This window comes from Poeciliopsis prolifica, unplaced genomic scaffold (genome assembly GCF_027474105.1).
Source record: "Poeciliopsis prolifica strain line A6 unplaced genomic scaffold, Auburn_PproV2 SCAFFOLD007, whole genome shotgun sequence".
Classification (NCBI taxonomy): Eukaryota; Metazoa; Chordata; class Actinopteri; order Cyprinodontiformes; family Poeciliidae; genus Poeciliopsis; species Poeciliopsis prolifica.
Genome location: NW_026562382.1, coordinates 1,580,703 through 1,596,217, shown reverse-complemented (window position 1 = coordinate 1,596,217; position 15,515 = coordinate 1,580,703). Strand labels below are relative to the sequence as shown.

The 15,515-nt window shown below is 42.3% G+C and overlaps 3 protein-coding genes across 3 annotated transcripts in view; 1 reads left to right on the top strand and 2 right to left on the bottom strand.

Annotated features, from left to right (window-relative positions):
• The first annotated feature begins 64 nt into the window (after window positions 1-64).
• Window positions 65-5,542, top strand: il17d (interleukin 17d). Its single transcript, XM_055031430.1, has 2 exons — window positions 65-2,158; window positions 3,701-5,542. Exons 1-2 carry the CDS (start codon window positions 1,845-1,847, stop codon window positions 4,020-4,022), a joined length of 636 nt encoding a protein of 211 aa, XP_054887405.1. The 5' UTR covers window positions 65-1,844; the 3' UTR covers window positions 4,023-5,542.
• eef1akmt1 (EEF1A lysine methyltransferase 1) lies at window positions 5,367-8,268 on the bottom strand. The gene is made up of 5 exons (XM_055031429.1): window positions 8,214-8,268; window positions 7,082-7,310; window positions 6,648-6,730; window positions 5,850-6,139; window positions 5,367-5,764 (listed from the first exon to the last, which is right to left on the bottom strand). The coding sequence occupies exons 2-5, from the start codon at window positions 7,226-7,228 to the stop codon at window positions 5,637-5,639; spliced, it is 648 nt and encodes a 215-aa protein (XP_054887404.1). The 5' UTR covers window positions 7,229-7,310; window positions 8,214-8,268; the 3' UTR covers window positions 5,367-5,636.
• Window positions 8,269-10,152: 1,884 nt separating this feature from the next.
• xpo4 (exportin 4) overlaps window positions 10,153-15,515 on the bottom strand; it is a 47,834-nt gene continuing 42,471 nt past the window's right edge. The window contains exons 16-24 of the mRNA XM_055031397.1: window positions 14,815-14,989; window positions 13,538-13,744; window positions 13,048-13,134; window positions 12,674-12,854; window positions 12,466-12,587; window positions 12,232-12,362; window positions 11,928-12,045; window positions 11,518-11,610; window positions 10,153-10,761 (exon numbers count right to left, since the gene is read on the bottom strand). Of these exons, the coding sequence (XP_054887372.1) occupies window positions 10,564-10,761; window positions 11,518-11,610; window positions 11,928-12,045; window positions 12,232-12,362; window positions 12,466-12,587; window positions 12,674-12,854; window positions 13,048-13,134; window positions 13,538-13,744; window positions 14,815-14,989 (1,312 nt within the window). The 3' untranslated portion in view covers window positions 10,153-10,563. The remainder of the gene's footprint in view (window positions 10,762-11,517; window positions 11,611-11,927; window positions 12,046-12,231; window positions 12,363-12,465; window positions 12,588-12,673; window positions 12,855-13,047; window positions 13,135-13,537; window positions 13,745-14,814; window positions 14,990-15,515) is intronic.

Here is a 15,515-nt window from a genome sequence, read left to right as displayed (position 1 = left end):
TGAATTCATATTTATTTTTGTTTGAGTATTTTTTTTTTTGTAATAAACTGTTGTTAACTACTCCAGAGAAATCTTTGAGGCGTTTCCTTGAGAGCAAATTTCCCCTAAAACTTAAAGAAAAAACTTTAATTAGAGCTCTGACCTCACATTCAAGCTAAATCTTTCTTTCTTGATCTCTTCCTTATTCTCAGTTTATATGAAATGTCCATTGTTCTATTCAGAATCAGAGTGACAAATGTGAACAGGACTATTCCTGTAGCACTTTGATCTGTTTCCTGTGGATTTGGACCTCTACTGTCCTTCAGATACCAGGACTATAAACAGACCAGGAGTTTCTTGTGTGCAAATGTGCAACTACGTGGCATGGAAGTAATTTTATGATTTCCAAACCAGGGAAGTCATAAATGAGTCTTAGATCATTTTCTACATCTCTACTTTTAGGTTTTATGGGTTTAAATATATTCATTCAAGGATCAGTACTACGTGTTCTCCAGGCAAATAGTGACATTTTATGGCACTATCAAGTAAATATTTTACCTTCAGTTGTAATTAAAAAAAAACAGCTCTATGTATCTAATATGGCTTAATAGAAATTTGATTTCCTAATTGAATGCCTTGAAATTGGGCTGCTGTCACTTTAAGAAGCTCCTTCTCTTTCAGAAACTCTGCCTTCTGGAAGTCATTGCAACATGGCTCCTCTATTAACCCTGTAACAACGTTTTTACCAGTGTTGCTCTGACATGTGGCTCCGATAATGAGCTCAGCAGATGCTCAGCTCCGCCAGTTGTTTGCTAATTGCTGCTGGCTAGTCTAAAGGAGCTGAGTGGGGGAGGCTGCAGCTCTGAGAAGGAGCTTTGTTGCTTCGACTTCGAAGGCAGAGCTGGGTCCAACCGGGCGTTATATGTAGTGGAGTGGTTACCATGGAGATTAAAGGATTCCTCAAACATGCATGAAAGAATCAAAGTGACATTCCCGGTGTTTTTGACGAGGGAATAACATTATAACATGATGTAGAGCTTAAAAAAAAGAGAGAGAGAGAAACAACTTTACAAAAAGCCCCTTTAAGTAAAAAGTCATGACATGTCACAAAACTGCCAATTAGACAGACTTTTAAGGAAAATATAAAGAAAAGGGAATAAACCGGTTCATTAAACCCCCAGATCAATCAGGATGAATGAGCCTCTAAACGTGTTGATGAAGTTAAAGTGACCGATCCCAGTTTCTCCCAGCCGGACCAGAACAGGGGGGGATCCCAGCCTGCATCAGCTGCTCTCATGATCGCTGGAATGTTTTTATTTTACCGCCACAGGCCGATGTTTGAGAAGGGGGGGATCACTTTCCCTGTCGTCGCCTCAGCTTGATTTAGATGTCCGTGGAAATGGCGCAGCGCGTTGCTCTGCGCGCCCAGCGGGCTTTGCGCCCTGAGCAGAGCAAAGGAGAGATCTCTCTCTCTCTGCCTGTCTCTCTCTCTCTCTTTCTCTCTCTCTGTGTCTCTCTTTAAACAGAAAGGAGGAGATCTAAATCAAATATCAGCATTTCATCCTTCTTGTGACGAGGTTCTACCTGGCGGCGCTGTGGACGCGACGAGCCAGAATGTTGGAACAGTTTTCCTGGCAGCGCGCCTGCGGCTCGGCTTGTTTGTCCGCTCCAGACTCCGGGGCGCAGAGATCCTCCGCGAACAGAGAACAAATGGCTTCTGGGCATAAAGCGTCTTAAAAACAACAACAAAAAAAAAAACAAAAAAACAAAACGAACTTCCTCCTGCTGTCTGATCAGAAAGAAGAGGGGGGAGAAACGACGAAGCGGTCTCAGCTGTGCGCTACGTGGCACAACGAAACGCGGCGATGCGCCGTCGGATCTGCGTCCTGATTCCGCTGCTGCTGCTGCTGACGGTTCTGGTGCCGGTCTGGCTGGCGGAGACGGCGCGGGCTCGGAAGAAAGCCGCCAGAAGCCGGCCGTGTCTGGACCTGCCGCAGGAGGTCCTGGAGCAGATGTTCGGGCGGCTCTCGGTGGGGGTGATGAGCGCCTTCCACTACGCTCTGCAGCTGGAGCCCCGGGAGCAACAGAACCTCACCTGCCCGACCGCGGCACCGGGCCCGGCCGACACCAAGACCCGCCTCCCGGTCAACCTGCGGAGCATCTCACCCTGGGCCTACAGGTGGGGAGATTTTATTTTTGATTTTTTTTTTTTTTGTTCGTTTATTAACTATAACTATTAGTTGCCTGTTCTGATTTCAAAACAGTTAAACATTTTTTTTTTATAGAAGTAACATTTAGTTAATTTACTAAACGTCAGAATTGGACACTTTGCGCAAACATCTGGTTTAAATCCAGTCTGTAAATCACAGTAATTGTGTTTTGATCCCAGTAAACAGGAGAGGAGTCCAGGCTGATCCTAATAAAAAAAAAAAAAAGCAAATTGCAAACAATCTGGTTTTGGGCAATTAAGTGAGAAGTATCTGGAAACCTGCAGATGGCTTTGGTTTGTCACTTTAGCGTAAATGTTTCTGCAAGCATGAGGTGACCGTGGAGAGAAATGACTTCCCTTTGACCTGAACAAACCTGGAGCTACAAATGTTACACAACTTCCACTCAAATTTATACTTACGTTTTAAGCTTTTATATTATGTTTTAAATATCACACTTTTTTCTCTCTCTCTCTTTTGAAAGTCTTCACTTTCTATTCCATGTGTGTGACCAGCGCAACACAGATAAACACGTTTTCCCTTTTATGACGGCTAAATCTGTGGAGGATCAACAAACACTTAAAGGAGCCAGTTGATCCGTGTCTCCACAAATTATCTGCCTCATACTGTGAGTTTCAACAAATATGTAAAAAAAATAAGTCAATTAAAAAATTAGATCTGCTACCTCTGCAAGTTCTTCTTCTTCTGTTTTATTTTAGACACTAAGACCAAAATGTGCTCTCGGCTGAGATGCAGACGAGCAGTTTTACAAATCGACGATTATTTTAGCAATCGATTATCGTGCACAAATTATTTTCATGAACATAGTGTTCAGTTAAAGTCCAACTAATCTAAACATGTCATATTTTTGACCCGCTAAAGGTCAGATGCGATCCAGAAGATTGTGAATCAGTGAGACGACTCCAGTCACAAAAACATGCAGAATTTGACGACACGTTAAGCAGCGTTTGGATGGCGACCAACTACATTTACTCAGTTATTTTTTACTTTTTGGAGTAGTTTGGCCCAGCGGCACTGTTACTTGAGTAACCTCATTAAAACGTATCGTTCCTCTGGAGTCAAATTTCTGATTTCTCTCCCTGCTGTGAGTCACTTCTCTGAACGAGGATCCAGCTGGTTTTAGCCAGGAATTCACCAGACACACATCTGCAGTTCCTGTTATTGTTTCCTAAGTTTTATATCCAAACAAACTGATTTAGAATTAGGCTATTATTATTATTTTTAACTATTAAATGGTTGGTGTTTTGATCACTTTTTTTGTTTTTTTACTTGAGTCATTTCTTGGACGTCAACTTTTCACTTTACTTTTACTTGAGTAAAAATATGCTAAGTGTTGCGAGTTTGACATTTACTTGAGTACATTTTTGGGCACTCTACCCACCTCTACATGTTATAAATTACAATTTATTTACCATATTCAGATTGAAAAAAGAAGAACAAAAAACAAACTCTGATTACAGTTACTTAAGCCTTGTGCTGGATGTGTTTCCCAGGATCTCGTACGACCCGAACAGATACCCCCGCTACGTCCCGGAGGCCTACTGCCTGTGTAAGGGCTGCCTGGTCGGGCCGTACGGAGGGCAGAGCCAGCGGTACCGCAGCGTCCCGGTCTTCGCTCCCTCCGTCATCCTGCGGAGGACGGGCTCCTGTGTTGCTGGACGCCACTCCTACACCGAGATCTACGTCTCCGTGGCCGTGGGGTGCACCTGCGTGCCGCTGATGGAGAAGGAGCGAGACGGCCAGAGCAGCAACAAGAGCGTGGAGGGAGTGAAGCCCAAAACCAGACAGATGTTTTCTACTGGGAAGAAGTCGTGAAGGAGACCTGGAGGGGGTAGGGGGGGGGGGACATATGACCTTTGACACATAGACAGCTTTGGTTAAACAAAAGCTGAATTTCAACAATTGGACTCGAACATTGTACACCCAGGAAGACTTTATTTATAAATTCAAGAAAAAACTGGACGAAAGTGGTTGCAAGATTTTAATTTGGAGCAACGAGAGTAAAGAGGCTGAAAACATTATACCATTAAAAACAGAAAAATACAAATATTTATGACATTTATTTTTTCTTTTTTGCATCGAGCTCCGTCTGAATTTTGTCTTGCTTGCCCCAATTTTGCAAAAAAGTCCACCAATCTATCAATCATCTTCTCCTTGATCTGGGTCTCCTTCAGGTTTGACATAATTTCCCCGACCGATGCCGCCCTCTACTGGTGGGGAAAGTAGCTACAGTTCAGTTACCGAGTTTTATTTACCCGGATAAAACACACCAAGGTTTTATTAAAACGTCCCAGCATGACGAAAGGATTTTGGCTCCTTCAGTTTGTTGTCTTTTTCTGCCTCTTAAACTAAAATTTAAGAGGCTTAATTTAATAACTCGTGCCCACGACTTAATGACTGTAGTGGGAACGACTTGTTCGACTTGTGGCCACGAGTCGTGTTTTTTTTCTCTCCCTTGTCTCCCATTTGTCGGGCTCCCTCCTCTACTCTGATACTACTAATATAAAAACCTGATTTTGAACCGTCTTCCACTTTTTATCACACAGCTGTTTTTATGGAACTCAGTTTATCAGGGAAGCGATTCGATTTGATCCCGATATTTAGGGTTTGAGAAAGAGACAATTTTCGATTAAGAAACCAATTTCTATGTTAGAGCCGAGAGTCTGATTGAATTATGAGGCTGACAAGAGGGTAAAAAAAAATTAAAAACCATTTAAAACAATTCTATATGCTTCCACATTATTCCGTTTAAACAAAAATAGGTTTGTGCATCGTATTATGTAACTTAAATTACTATTACTAAGTTAGCTTAGCCGTCTTGTTTTTCCTAAATAATAATAAAAAAAATTATTAAAATATTTTACAAAAAAAAAATTATCCCAAAATTGCTTGTGAGCAGTTTGAACAGAATCAATTTCTTCCTTCACCCCAAATTTGTTTAGAGCAGTTCACAGAAACACCCAGATTTAAATTCAGATTTACTCAGTCACACAAAACTTATTGGCATCAATGCTGAATTAGTGCATAATGGGGGAAAAAAAAATTAATTTCAACCAAACTATTGTTTTTCTATGATCAGATGGAAGGTGTTGACTTCTGGAAATGTTTCTTATATGAACAGAGACAACTCAAATGAAAAGCTCTGCTTCAGGCATGTGATTCACATATGAGTTCAGCAATCAGTTTAATGGAGAAAAGAAATGTGTTGAATGTGCATGTTTTTTTGAGGTAGATCCACTGAGACACAAGAGCAGAAACGTCTCACTCGCTTTGATGTAATGAATGAAAAACGCATAATAAAAGTTGAAAACACTTCATGGGTTTTGCCAAAACAATACTGATATCTTTTCTCTCTTTTTTTAAACCCACTCAGTAATGTCTCGTCTAATTGATTCTGTTAACTGAATTCAATTGTCCACTTCCTCTTCCTCACAGCAGGTCCGAGGGATAGTTGACGAAACACCGGAACTCGTTGGACAAGTTCCTGTTGTGTTTGGGCAGAAAGCTGCACATTTTTACCCCCAGCAGTTCTTTGGCGACGTTCTCCATGATGGCTCCTGCAGAGGCAGAACCGGAAGACGTTGCTTTAAAACAACAGAGCGTCACAGATCCCGCACTCCAATCAGCTCCTCGTGTTCTCACCTGTGCACAGCAGCACTTTGCCTTTGCTCAGGTACTGGACGGTTCGGGCCACTTTGCTCAGACACTCCTCGGATAAGTACGGCGGGTCGGCGAGGACGATGTCGAAGCTCCGCGGCGCCGCGCTGGACGGGAGGGACAGCGGCTCGTTGTAGTCGTAGAAGATGAAGTCGTCGGCGTAGGCTGCGAAGCGGCGGTCGTACTCCAGCACGACGGCCGACACCCCGTCAGAGCCGGAAACCACTCCCTGCTTTAGCTTCTGGTAGACGCTGGGGGCGCTCACACACGCTATCCTGACGGAACAGGGAAGCAAAGAAGAATGTAAACCACCCGAACCAAATCCGGTTTGCATTTGTCCACAAATCTGCCCAACTGAGTATTACTACAGTCTGTCATAATCCACATCCTTAAAATGTCTTCATTTAAACAATCAAGCTAACATTAAATAAGTTAAGCCCAGGCCTTTTGTATAGGTAGTTTTTATTTGTAGCTCAAGAAGCTACCGCTAACTAGCCACTAAGAATCTCTGCTAGCAAGTAAGTGTAACTTATCGCCAGTCAGTCAGACCATTTATTACTATTATAAAAAAATTATGCAACTTTCTTTTGTAAGTTTGTGTAGTGATACAGGTCTTGAATTTAAATCCTGTTTGTCTTAAAACATCTTAAATTTGAGTTGAAGCCCAGCGGTTTCCAGGAAGAACCGCCTTCCCCGAACCAAAATAAGAGGTGCTGCCATCTGCAGCTTTATCCGGGTATTACATCCATGTGCATCTCGTCCTCAACAACGTGCGAACTTTACCTGCCTCCCTCTCCGGCTTGCCGTACCGCTTCCTCCGCCAGCACTGCTGCCGTCTCGTCACTGTACCAGAACTGACTCATCCGCTGGCAAACAGACAAGTAAACCGGTGTCAATGCAGGTTAAAATTATCTCCACGCATTAGGAGCTTGGCTCTACTTTTCTCATTTCTTCCCTCCACCATTTTACGAGGAAAATCCCAGCATGAAATTCAGAAGGCATGAAGAGCTCACAATGTACAACTCAGTATTAGAAGAAATAACATCACAAGAATAAAGTTAGAATTTGACAAGTTTATTCTTGTGTTTTGTCTTTATTCTAAAAACGGGAGACATAAATGGGAATCTAAGGATCAACAGAAGTCTCATACAAAATCTCTCAGAGAGTTGGTGTGTGAAGAGTGAACTGGTGAACCAGTTCAAAGCGCCGGAGCTCACCCAGTCCTCCTCCACGGCTCCCACGGCGAACGGGTCAGCCGGCGTCCCGTCCCGATCATCAGGACCGGTTCTGGTCTCGTAGAACTCCTGCAGGGCAGCCAGGGTGTGAGCGGACAGGGTGGGAACGTCGTCGTCACTGTCGCTCATGGCTGAGTGAGCAGAGGAAGATCAGGTGGAGGGAAAACCTCTGGGCAGCACAGGAAGAGAACCCTGTGCTGGAACTGAAAACCTGCAGCGTGAGAGGAAGAAAATAAGAATTCAGACATGGTTACGATGATTCCATAAATTTATTTAGAATGAACTAAACAAGCAAATAAAAATGTTTCTTTTCTTCAGGAACTTTCTAGTGTGATATCACAATAAGATGATTTCTGGTCAGAATTAAAACACTTAAGGAGGACTCTAGTAACTTTGTTGGAAATTTACTTCCAGTAGTAGTTCTACTCCAGCATACTTGTTTACTTCTACTAGAAGGATATTAATTTGCAGTTCTACTACTAGAGTACTCTCTTAACTGCATAATATTTCTGGATGTAACTTCACTGAATGAGGAACAAACATGTTTGAACCAAAAATGCGTGAAACAGACACATACCTACAGTTTATGACAAAGTGAGACCTCTTGTTCACGCACAACCTTTGTTGTTTTAATCTTTTCTACTTGTTGAGCCTTTCGAGGCCAAAAAGTCATTTTATATATTGTCGCAGAAAGTACTTTACATATTGTGTACATCTATAGTAGTTCCATAAGTTGTATAATAAAAAAACATTTGTTAAAGTGTTTCTTGTGCCTAATTTGCAATTATTTGTATTATTTTCTTCGTTTTTGTCATTAAACTATCAGAATCCGCGCATAACGTCACACAAGTTGTCTGTCTGATGACACCATTTTGACCTACTAAATCAAATGTTACTTACCTACTTTCTTTTTTTTTTTACTTGAGTAATTTCTAGGCCGGCTTTACTTTGACTTGAGTAAAAATACGTATACGTCTCACAATGTTCTCCAGCTTCCGGTGATCAGAGCCGGAAATGATTTGATCCCGGAAGAAAGAGTTTTGAATATAATGTTGTTTTCTCGTTAGCAGACAAACCGTGACTCTTTTAGTGCTTTCTCCTCAGATAAACCTACCCGACTAGGAACTCTTCTCCTCCTCTCTGCTGCTGCTGTCAACATGCTGCTGTCGCTGGGAGATGACGCAGTAGGGAAACTACGGTCACCGTAGAGGGTCAAACTGGTCTATTTGTTGAGCAAAAGCTAAAACGAGGCTTTAATCTTGAATATTTATTTTTTCTATTCTATGACTATTTTTGTTGCTATTTACTACTAATGTCCATTTAGGACTTACTGCTTTTCTTTTTAGCGCTGGTGTTTTATGAGGTTCTAGTTTGTAAAACGTTTTTTTTAGGTTGACACTGAAACCAATCATTATGAGCCTGTATAGATAGACATTTTTGCCCCATAACTGCTATATTTACAGCTGTATAAGAGGCTGATTTCATAAATAAGTACTAAAGATAATGAATTAAACTGAAATTTATTAAAATTTTCAGACAAGAACATTTACATGAAGACAGCCAGATGAGTGAGTCCTTCCCATAAATATCATTGGATCTCTTCTGTTGTATTCTAAGCAAATATTGCATAAAAACATTTCTCAACACTCTCTAGTAATAGAATACTCCTCCATTTTAACATATGGGGAAAAAAAAAATCATATCTCCACATCACAGGAAAGCATGAAAGGGTTCAGTTCGATTCGATTAAATAAATAAATACATTTTGGTAGAACTGTTTAGTAGCCGCTTGTTGAATCAGGCAGTAATTTCATTTCACTACAACCACTTTGATTTACTGAGAACCAGAAGACAAATAAAAAATTCTTATTCCTTGAAATGCTAACTAGCCTTAGCTGTTGCTTTGTTGCCAAGAAGTAAACAGAGAGAGGAGCAAAAATGATTGACAGCACTAAGACCCGCCTCCTGGCTTGGTTCTGTTGCTTCTAGTTTTTAGATGATCCGTCTCATACCAAATATGTCACATATTTACCGTTTCAACAAATATGTAAAAAAAAAAAAAAAAAAAGCTTTATAAAAGTCACATACTGCACATTTATGGTGAAGGTCAAACCCCCAGAGAACCTGTTTGGACTTTTATCATCTCTTTAATTACAGTTCGGTTTAAAATAAATCAATAAATAAATACTGCAGACAGCACTCTGAAAAACACCAGAGAGACCGGAAGGTTTTTTTTATACAATAACTTTATGTACACTTTTACACTTCATTAACAAAACAGCCATCTACAATAACTGGGACAGGGCTCTTAAGGAAGAGGATTCTGCCTCTAACATAATGCTTCCCTCAAGTGGCTCTGCTCCTTTTTATTTGGTACGTTATTGCTGTCCTTCACTTCCAACAGTCTCTGCTATAATCCAGTGTTTGAGTCGTCGTCCTATGAATGTGCTGCTGTAGAAAAATAACCTGCTGCGCCAGGTGGGACCTGGGCCTTCTTCTTGAGTGGAGCCAGCGGATGCAAAAAGGTCAACTAGAATCCAAATGGAAAATGAAACAAAAAAGAAAAACAAACCGTCAAACTGCTACGGTCAACATGGCCGAAGTTGCTCCCTCTTTAAGCTGTACAACCTGCTGACTTTTACTGGCATATAAAAACATTTCAGTCGTCTTTATTCTTTAAAGGAACATTTCCCCAAGAGTTCCCGGTGAAAACATCATACATTTATAGGTTTACTGCATATATATATACATATACATATATGTATATATATACACAGCCTCTTTATTTTGGTTTTCTGTGGTCGTCGACAAGCAGACGTTCCCTTGTGCCGTGTGGAGCAGCGCTCTCAAAAGAAAAGGCGAGGCCCGGCCACACATCTGTTGTCACGCCGACGCTTTTTTTTTTTGTGCATGCAATTCAAGACTGGAGGTGCTGTACTCTTGGCAGAAGGTAGGCACAGTCTGTATAGTTTGACTCAATGTATGACATGATCCATTCATACACACATCCAACAATCAAGAAAAAACAAAGGCACTCTGGGAAGGACTGGGTGTGTGTGTGTGTGTGTGTGTGTGTCTGTATGCTGCGACGCTGCACTAAGAAAATGTTACATCTCATCCAGGATCTAATTAATGGCATCAGGTCTCACTTGCAGTGAGAGAGAGTGTGTGTGTGTGTGTGTGTGTGTGTGTGTGTGTGTGTGTGTGTGTGTGTGTGTGAACATTCCTTAGAACGAGTCCGTCTGCTCTGCAGTCCGGTTTTTAAGATGTCACTTCATCAGAAACTGTCTTGGCGCCGCAGGAGTCGTCATACGGAGGGGTAAAAACAAAGCAATTAAAAAGAAACATTCAGCTGAGTGGAGGATCCTGGGAGGCGGACGGATCCTGCTGAGCGTAGTGGGATGCAGAGGGGAAGGGGCGGGTCCTCAGAATGATGGAGTATTCGGGGGATTGGTTCTCAGTGGTTACTTCACGCATAGGAGGCCGCCCACGTTGGCCACGAACTCCTCCAGGCTCTTCAGGAAGGCCACCTTCTGTTTGCGGTCCATGGTGGGCGGCGTGCTGCTGGCCGTCAGCTTGTTGAAGGCGTCGGCCAGCCGCTGGTAGATCACGGCGTCCCTCTGGGAGGAGAGCAGGGTCTCCACCAGCTCTGAGTACTCCGCCTGAAACGAGGAGCAGCGGGGATGGAGCAACCAGGAAGGGGAAGTCAGGGTTTCTGCAGGTTTCACCTACTCACATTTAAGGCTGTTTAATAAATATATTAATAGAACATTTTGTATCAAAATAGCACCAAGCTTTTTCTTTTGTCTTTATTTTTTGCCTGGTGCAGGTCAGCATCAGAAGCGATGATGCTGGCTAACCAGCAAGAGTTTGTTTGCAGCTAGTTAGCGGTAGCCTCACCCGTCACATGACGTCTGCAGCAACTCAAACTTTTTTCTGACAGAAAATTCCCAACAGAAAAAATTAAATTACGTAGCATAAGTCGGGTCACAGCAAAATGCAAGACCTGTGATTAATGTATTTAAGGCCAACTTGTGTTTTTTTAAGATGAATTTAAGACATTTGGATATTTTTGAAGATAAAATAAAGTCTAAATTTAAATGCACAAAGTCAAAAGCAAAGTAACAATTATGATTATTCAGCTTGGCTGCGTTTATTTGACCCCATTAAAAATCGTTATGGAAATTATAGCCAGACTTCATTGGTGTAACTGGATATTGTGAAAAAGACAAAGTTATGAAGTAAGCAAAGTTGAAATATTTTGTCAATATGAATCTAAATTCAAACAGAAAACTGATGACAAAAAAATGACATTCTGAATAAACGTGGAGTACGACGCGTCAAACAATCTGTCGCCTTTAAACTGTTCAAGGAGTAAAACGCCAGCAGCCTTGTCGTTTTCTGTGATGTTTTCTCACCTGATGCAGGCAGACGAGCGTGTAGAGGGCTTCCCCTGCCGCCACCGTCATCTCTGTGTTGTGTTTCTGCAGCACCAGCATGTCAAACACCAGCTACAGGCAGAAAACACATTTGTCATTAAAATTCAGAAGGTACAGTATTGTTATAAAAATACAAAAATCATTAAGACCTCCAACATGTGCACACTAAATATGCAAACGTTTTATTTTGTAATGGGACTTCCTGCTATGAGCAGTTCAAACTCAGCACCGCTCCAAGTTGGACCTGTCGAAGTTGCTGTGGTAGTTTCGCATTTACCACGAAAAATGTTTCTTTCAGTTCAGCATTTTCTTTCATAGTCAGCCTAGCAGACCCACGCTAGCCTTTTGTAGCGTCATCTCTGACACGGCAGCCATGTTGGGTGTCCTACCTTGAGGAAGTGGCGCGTGGCGATGAAAAGGGGCGAGTCCTTCTCCTGGCTTTTGGCGCACTGCTCAGCCAGAGGAGACAGAGCCTCCAGACACAGCTGACTGACCTCTGAACTCATCCTGCAGGGGGCGTTAAGGAGCTACACTCATCTGCTCTAAACACTTTCCTGGAAAATAACTATTCCTACCCAAGTGTCATGGAAAAACAGGAGCAGGCTATATTTGACTTTTTTTTTCTTTGTGCAAAATCTATTCTAGATGTCGTAAAAGACAAGAAGTTATATCAAAGACAGGCTTAGAGGATACGAGGTCATTCCCAGCTCCAGTGAAAACATGAGGCTCTTAAAAAGGTCTTCAGGCAGCTGAGGGATCTTTTCTGGAAAGATCTCACAGATGAAGGTGATGAGCTTGTAGTACTGGTTACACAGCGAAGGAAACTGCAGAGGGAAGAAAAAAACAAAAACCAAGATGAAACATTGTCAGAATGAGATCTCAGAAGCCACTGTGTCTCCATGTGGCGTCCACGGTGGCGCTCTTCACCTTCAGCAGGTCCTGAGACATGAGTGGAAGAACGATGTTGACGCCGTAGAGGACGACGTCCGCCGCGGAGACGGTCCGGCTGGACGCCGGCGTGCCCTGCTCCTGGTTTCGGAACACCTCGTCTGGGAACACAGGCGTGGCGAGGTGTGAGGGGGAACGTGGGTGGATCGGGCCTCTCCGCCGGCGGTCGGAGGAGCGGAGGACTCACCGTTGTCGCTGAAATCGATGAACTCCTTGGAGAGCAGGTTGGTGAGCAGCTCCATGATGAGCAGCAGGTCCTGGTACTGGTCCTCCTCAGCCGTGGCGTCATTGCGCTTCCTGCTCTGGTTGTTTTTGGAGTAGACCTGCAGCAGCGTCAGGCAGGCTTCGTACAGCTTCATGGACTTAGTCTGAGGAAACAGAAGGGATATTCTGTGGGTCTAACCCTTTTTCTTCCTAGGACAGTGGTAAGGAGCTGCATTGCTTTAAAACACATTTTCAAAAGCTTGTGTCAGCTGCAAAAATGACTTCTCCTGAGTTTAATCGGAAAAATCCGATTCCTCCACTGTCGTGGCTCTGGGGGAAAAAAACATCGGGTCTCACCTCTCCCAGGTAGCAGATCTGCTTGTGAGCCACTTCCACGAAAACCTCGATGATGAGGTTGATCGTTTCAGGCGTGTTGCTGTAAACCTGCAACACACAAACAAAAAGCTAAAGACATTTAACTCCAGTAAAAACTGCTCCACCTAGTGAGAGGATTCTGTATAGCAATACTTTTTTTTTTTACATCATAAAATCAGAATTTAATTTATTCAGATTTTATGACAAATTGTTTGCTAGTTGCATTTCACAGTAATGCTATTTATGCTTTTTCAGCATTTACGACAGAATACGTTAATACATAATTGATTTGCTCCCTTTCTTCCTTCGTCCATCCAGCTGTCAAAATGTAATCTTTGGATTTACTTTTAGGACAACCAATCAAATCGTCTGTGCTGTAAAGATCAATCCAGGGTCATCGGCTTTTATTTGAAAAGTTTTGCGATCTGTTCCATCGTCCGACACAGAATCAATACGCTGCGTCCTCACTCACCTCCATCAGGCCGATGCAGTTGGACAGGAAGTCCATGAGGAAGGAGAAGAGCGAAGCCACGTTGTCTATCTGCGTCGCCTCGGCGATGCCGCACAGCGCCTCCAGCGTGGCGACTATTTCCTGCTTGACCGCCTCTTCCTGGCTGATCTGAGCGAAGTTCTCCTGGTTGATGAGATTGAGGAAGCGCTGCTGCAGAGGATGGAGCACCTGGACGCGCGGACGGAAACTTTAACCGTCAATTACTGCTGAGAATGCAGGACGGTTCGTCCAAATTCAAACATGTGCTTCACATTTAGTTTATTTGCTTTTCTTAGTGCATTTTAAAGAAAAAGGTTTACGAGAAGATCAATTTTACTGCCAAAAGGATGACTTCACACACACACACACACACACACACACACACACCACACACACCACACACACACACACACACACACACACACACACACACACACACACACACACACACACACACACACACACAACACACACACACACTTACAGAGTCAACAAATGAGGGATTTCATTAATGATCATGGTTCTGTTTATAATTTTTGACCATTTAAACACATTTAAGAGGTCACACACTGATGTGGGACGACATGTCCTGGATCGCTGTCTTTGGAGTTCACTGAGGTCAAGACTGTGACGTCTCGTTCACTCCGGAACCACATGGGCGGTGTTAACGATTAACTTCGAAATCAGGTAATTTATTATTTACTATCAATGAATTTATTCGTCTTCTACGAGATAAAAACACCATCGAGAGTCAAAACATTTTTTTCAAGAAACTCCTGGCCAAGAGTCGGCAACAAAAACAAAAAAAAAATCAACACTTAAAAGAAAATATAAAAAGCTATTAAAATGATTAAATCTTGCTCAAGAACATTTGATTGAATTTTTCTCATTTTTACTTTAATTGAATAATAAAAAAATCGATTGGTCGCAAGCCTGAAATATGAATTATTTTTGAAGTGTGAAAAAAACAGATGAGAGAAATATTTCACATTAGTTTTATAAGTTAAAAAGCAAACTTACATTGAGGCATTTTACCTCATCCTTCACTTTCAGCCTCAAGTTTGAAAGATAGAAACTTTCATAAAACAGAAATTTCTAACCAATGAATCTTCTTAAACATATGAAGATAGACAAATACACACCTTCACTGCATTTTTGTCTAATTAGAAAGTCTGAATAAATTGATATCTCATTCCATTATGTCCTCATGCATGCATGCGTGTGTGTGTGTGTGTGTGTGTGTGTGTGTGTTGGTTTACCTCAGCCCAGTACTGCTGCTTGGTGTCGGAGTCCATGTTGGCGAAGCCTCCCAGGACCAGCGCCTTCATCAGGGATCTCTGCACGGAGCTGGACAGCAGGTGGAGCGGCGGGCTGCGGCTGGCGAACTGCTTCGCCAGGCTCCACCAGCCCTCACACTGCACCACGATGTTCGCCCTGACCAATCAGAGGGGCAGAGTGTGTCGTCACGGTGAGCGCCCGTCCTTACAGGGAGTTTGACCCAACAGTTAGTGGACCAGGTCCGTTCAGCTGCAGCTAACTGAGGTCTGTTACGTCACCAACCACCTTAAAGTGGTTAGAAATGTATTCATTTTCAGGGGCTAAAAATGTAAGTAGGGATTAATCGGATTAATTGACTTACTGACAATTAATCATGACTAATCGGTTACGGAAATAATAGTTTAATTTAGAAAATGATTAATTGTTAACTACACAGGCTGTGAGAACAAACCAAAAACAGTAATTAAATCCAAATGGCACAAAAATATGTAGATTTTATGGTGAAGATAAAAAACACTTCTCCGTCTCTAAATCTATCCAGAACTTCAACTGGTTGAAATAATGCACAAAAAAAAAATTATAATTTAAATCTCTTTACCAACTTTTGCTATCAAATCATTAACTGGCTGATTAAACAATAGTCACAGGATTAAACGTTGTGTTGATGTTACGTGAAGTAGCA

Coding starts and splice junctions, on each gene's coding strand:
- eef1akmt1 (XM_055031429.1), bottom strand. CDS start 7,228: ATGAGCGACAGTGACGACGACGTTCCCACCCTGTCCGCTCACACCCTG. Junction 6,140..6,647: donor CAAGCCGGAGAGGGAGGCAG/GTAAAGTTCGCA, acceptor CTGTTCCGTCAG/GATAGCGTGTGTGAGCGCCC. Junction 5,765..5,849: donor CAAAGTGCTGCTGTGCACAG/GTGAGAACACGA, acceptor CTGCCTCTGCAG/GAGCCATCATGGAGAACGTC.
- il17d (XM_055031430.1), top strand. CDS start 1,845: ATGCGCCGTCGGATCTGCGTCCTGATTCCGCTGCTGCTGCTGCTGACG. Junction 2,159..3,700: donor ATCTCACCCTGGGCCTACAG/GTGGGGAGATTT, acceptor TGTGTTTCCCAG/GATCTCGTACGACCCGAACA.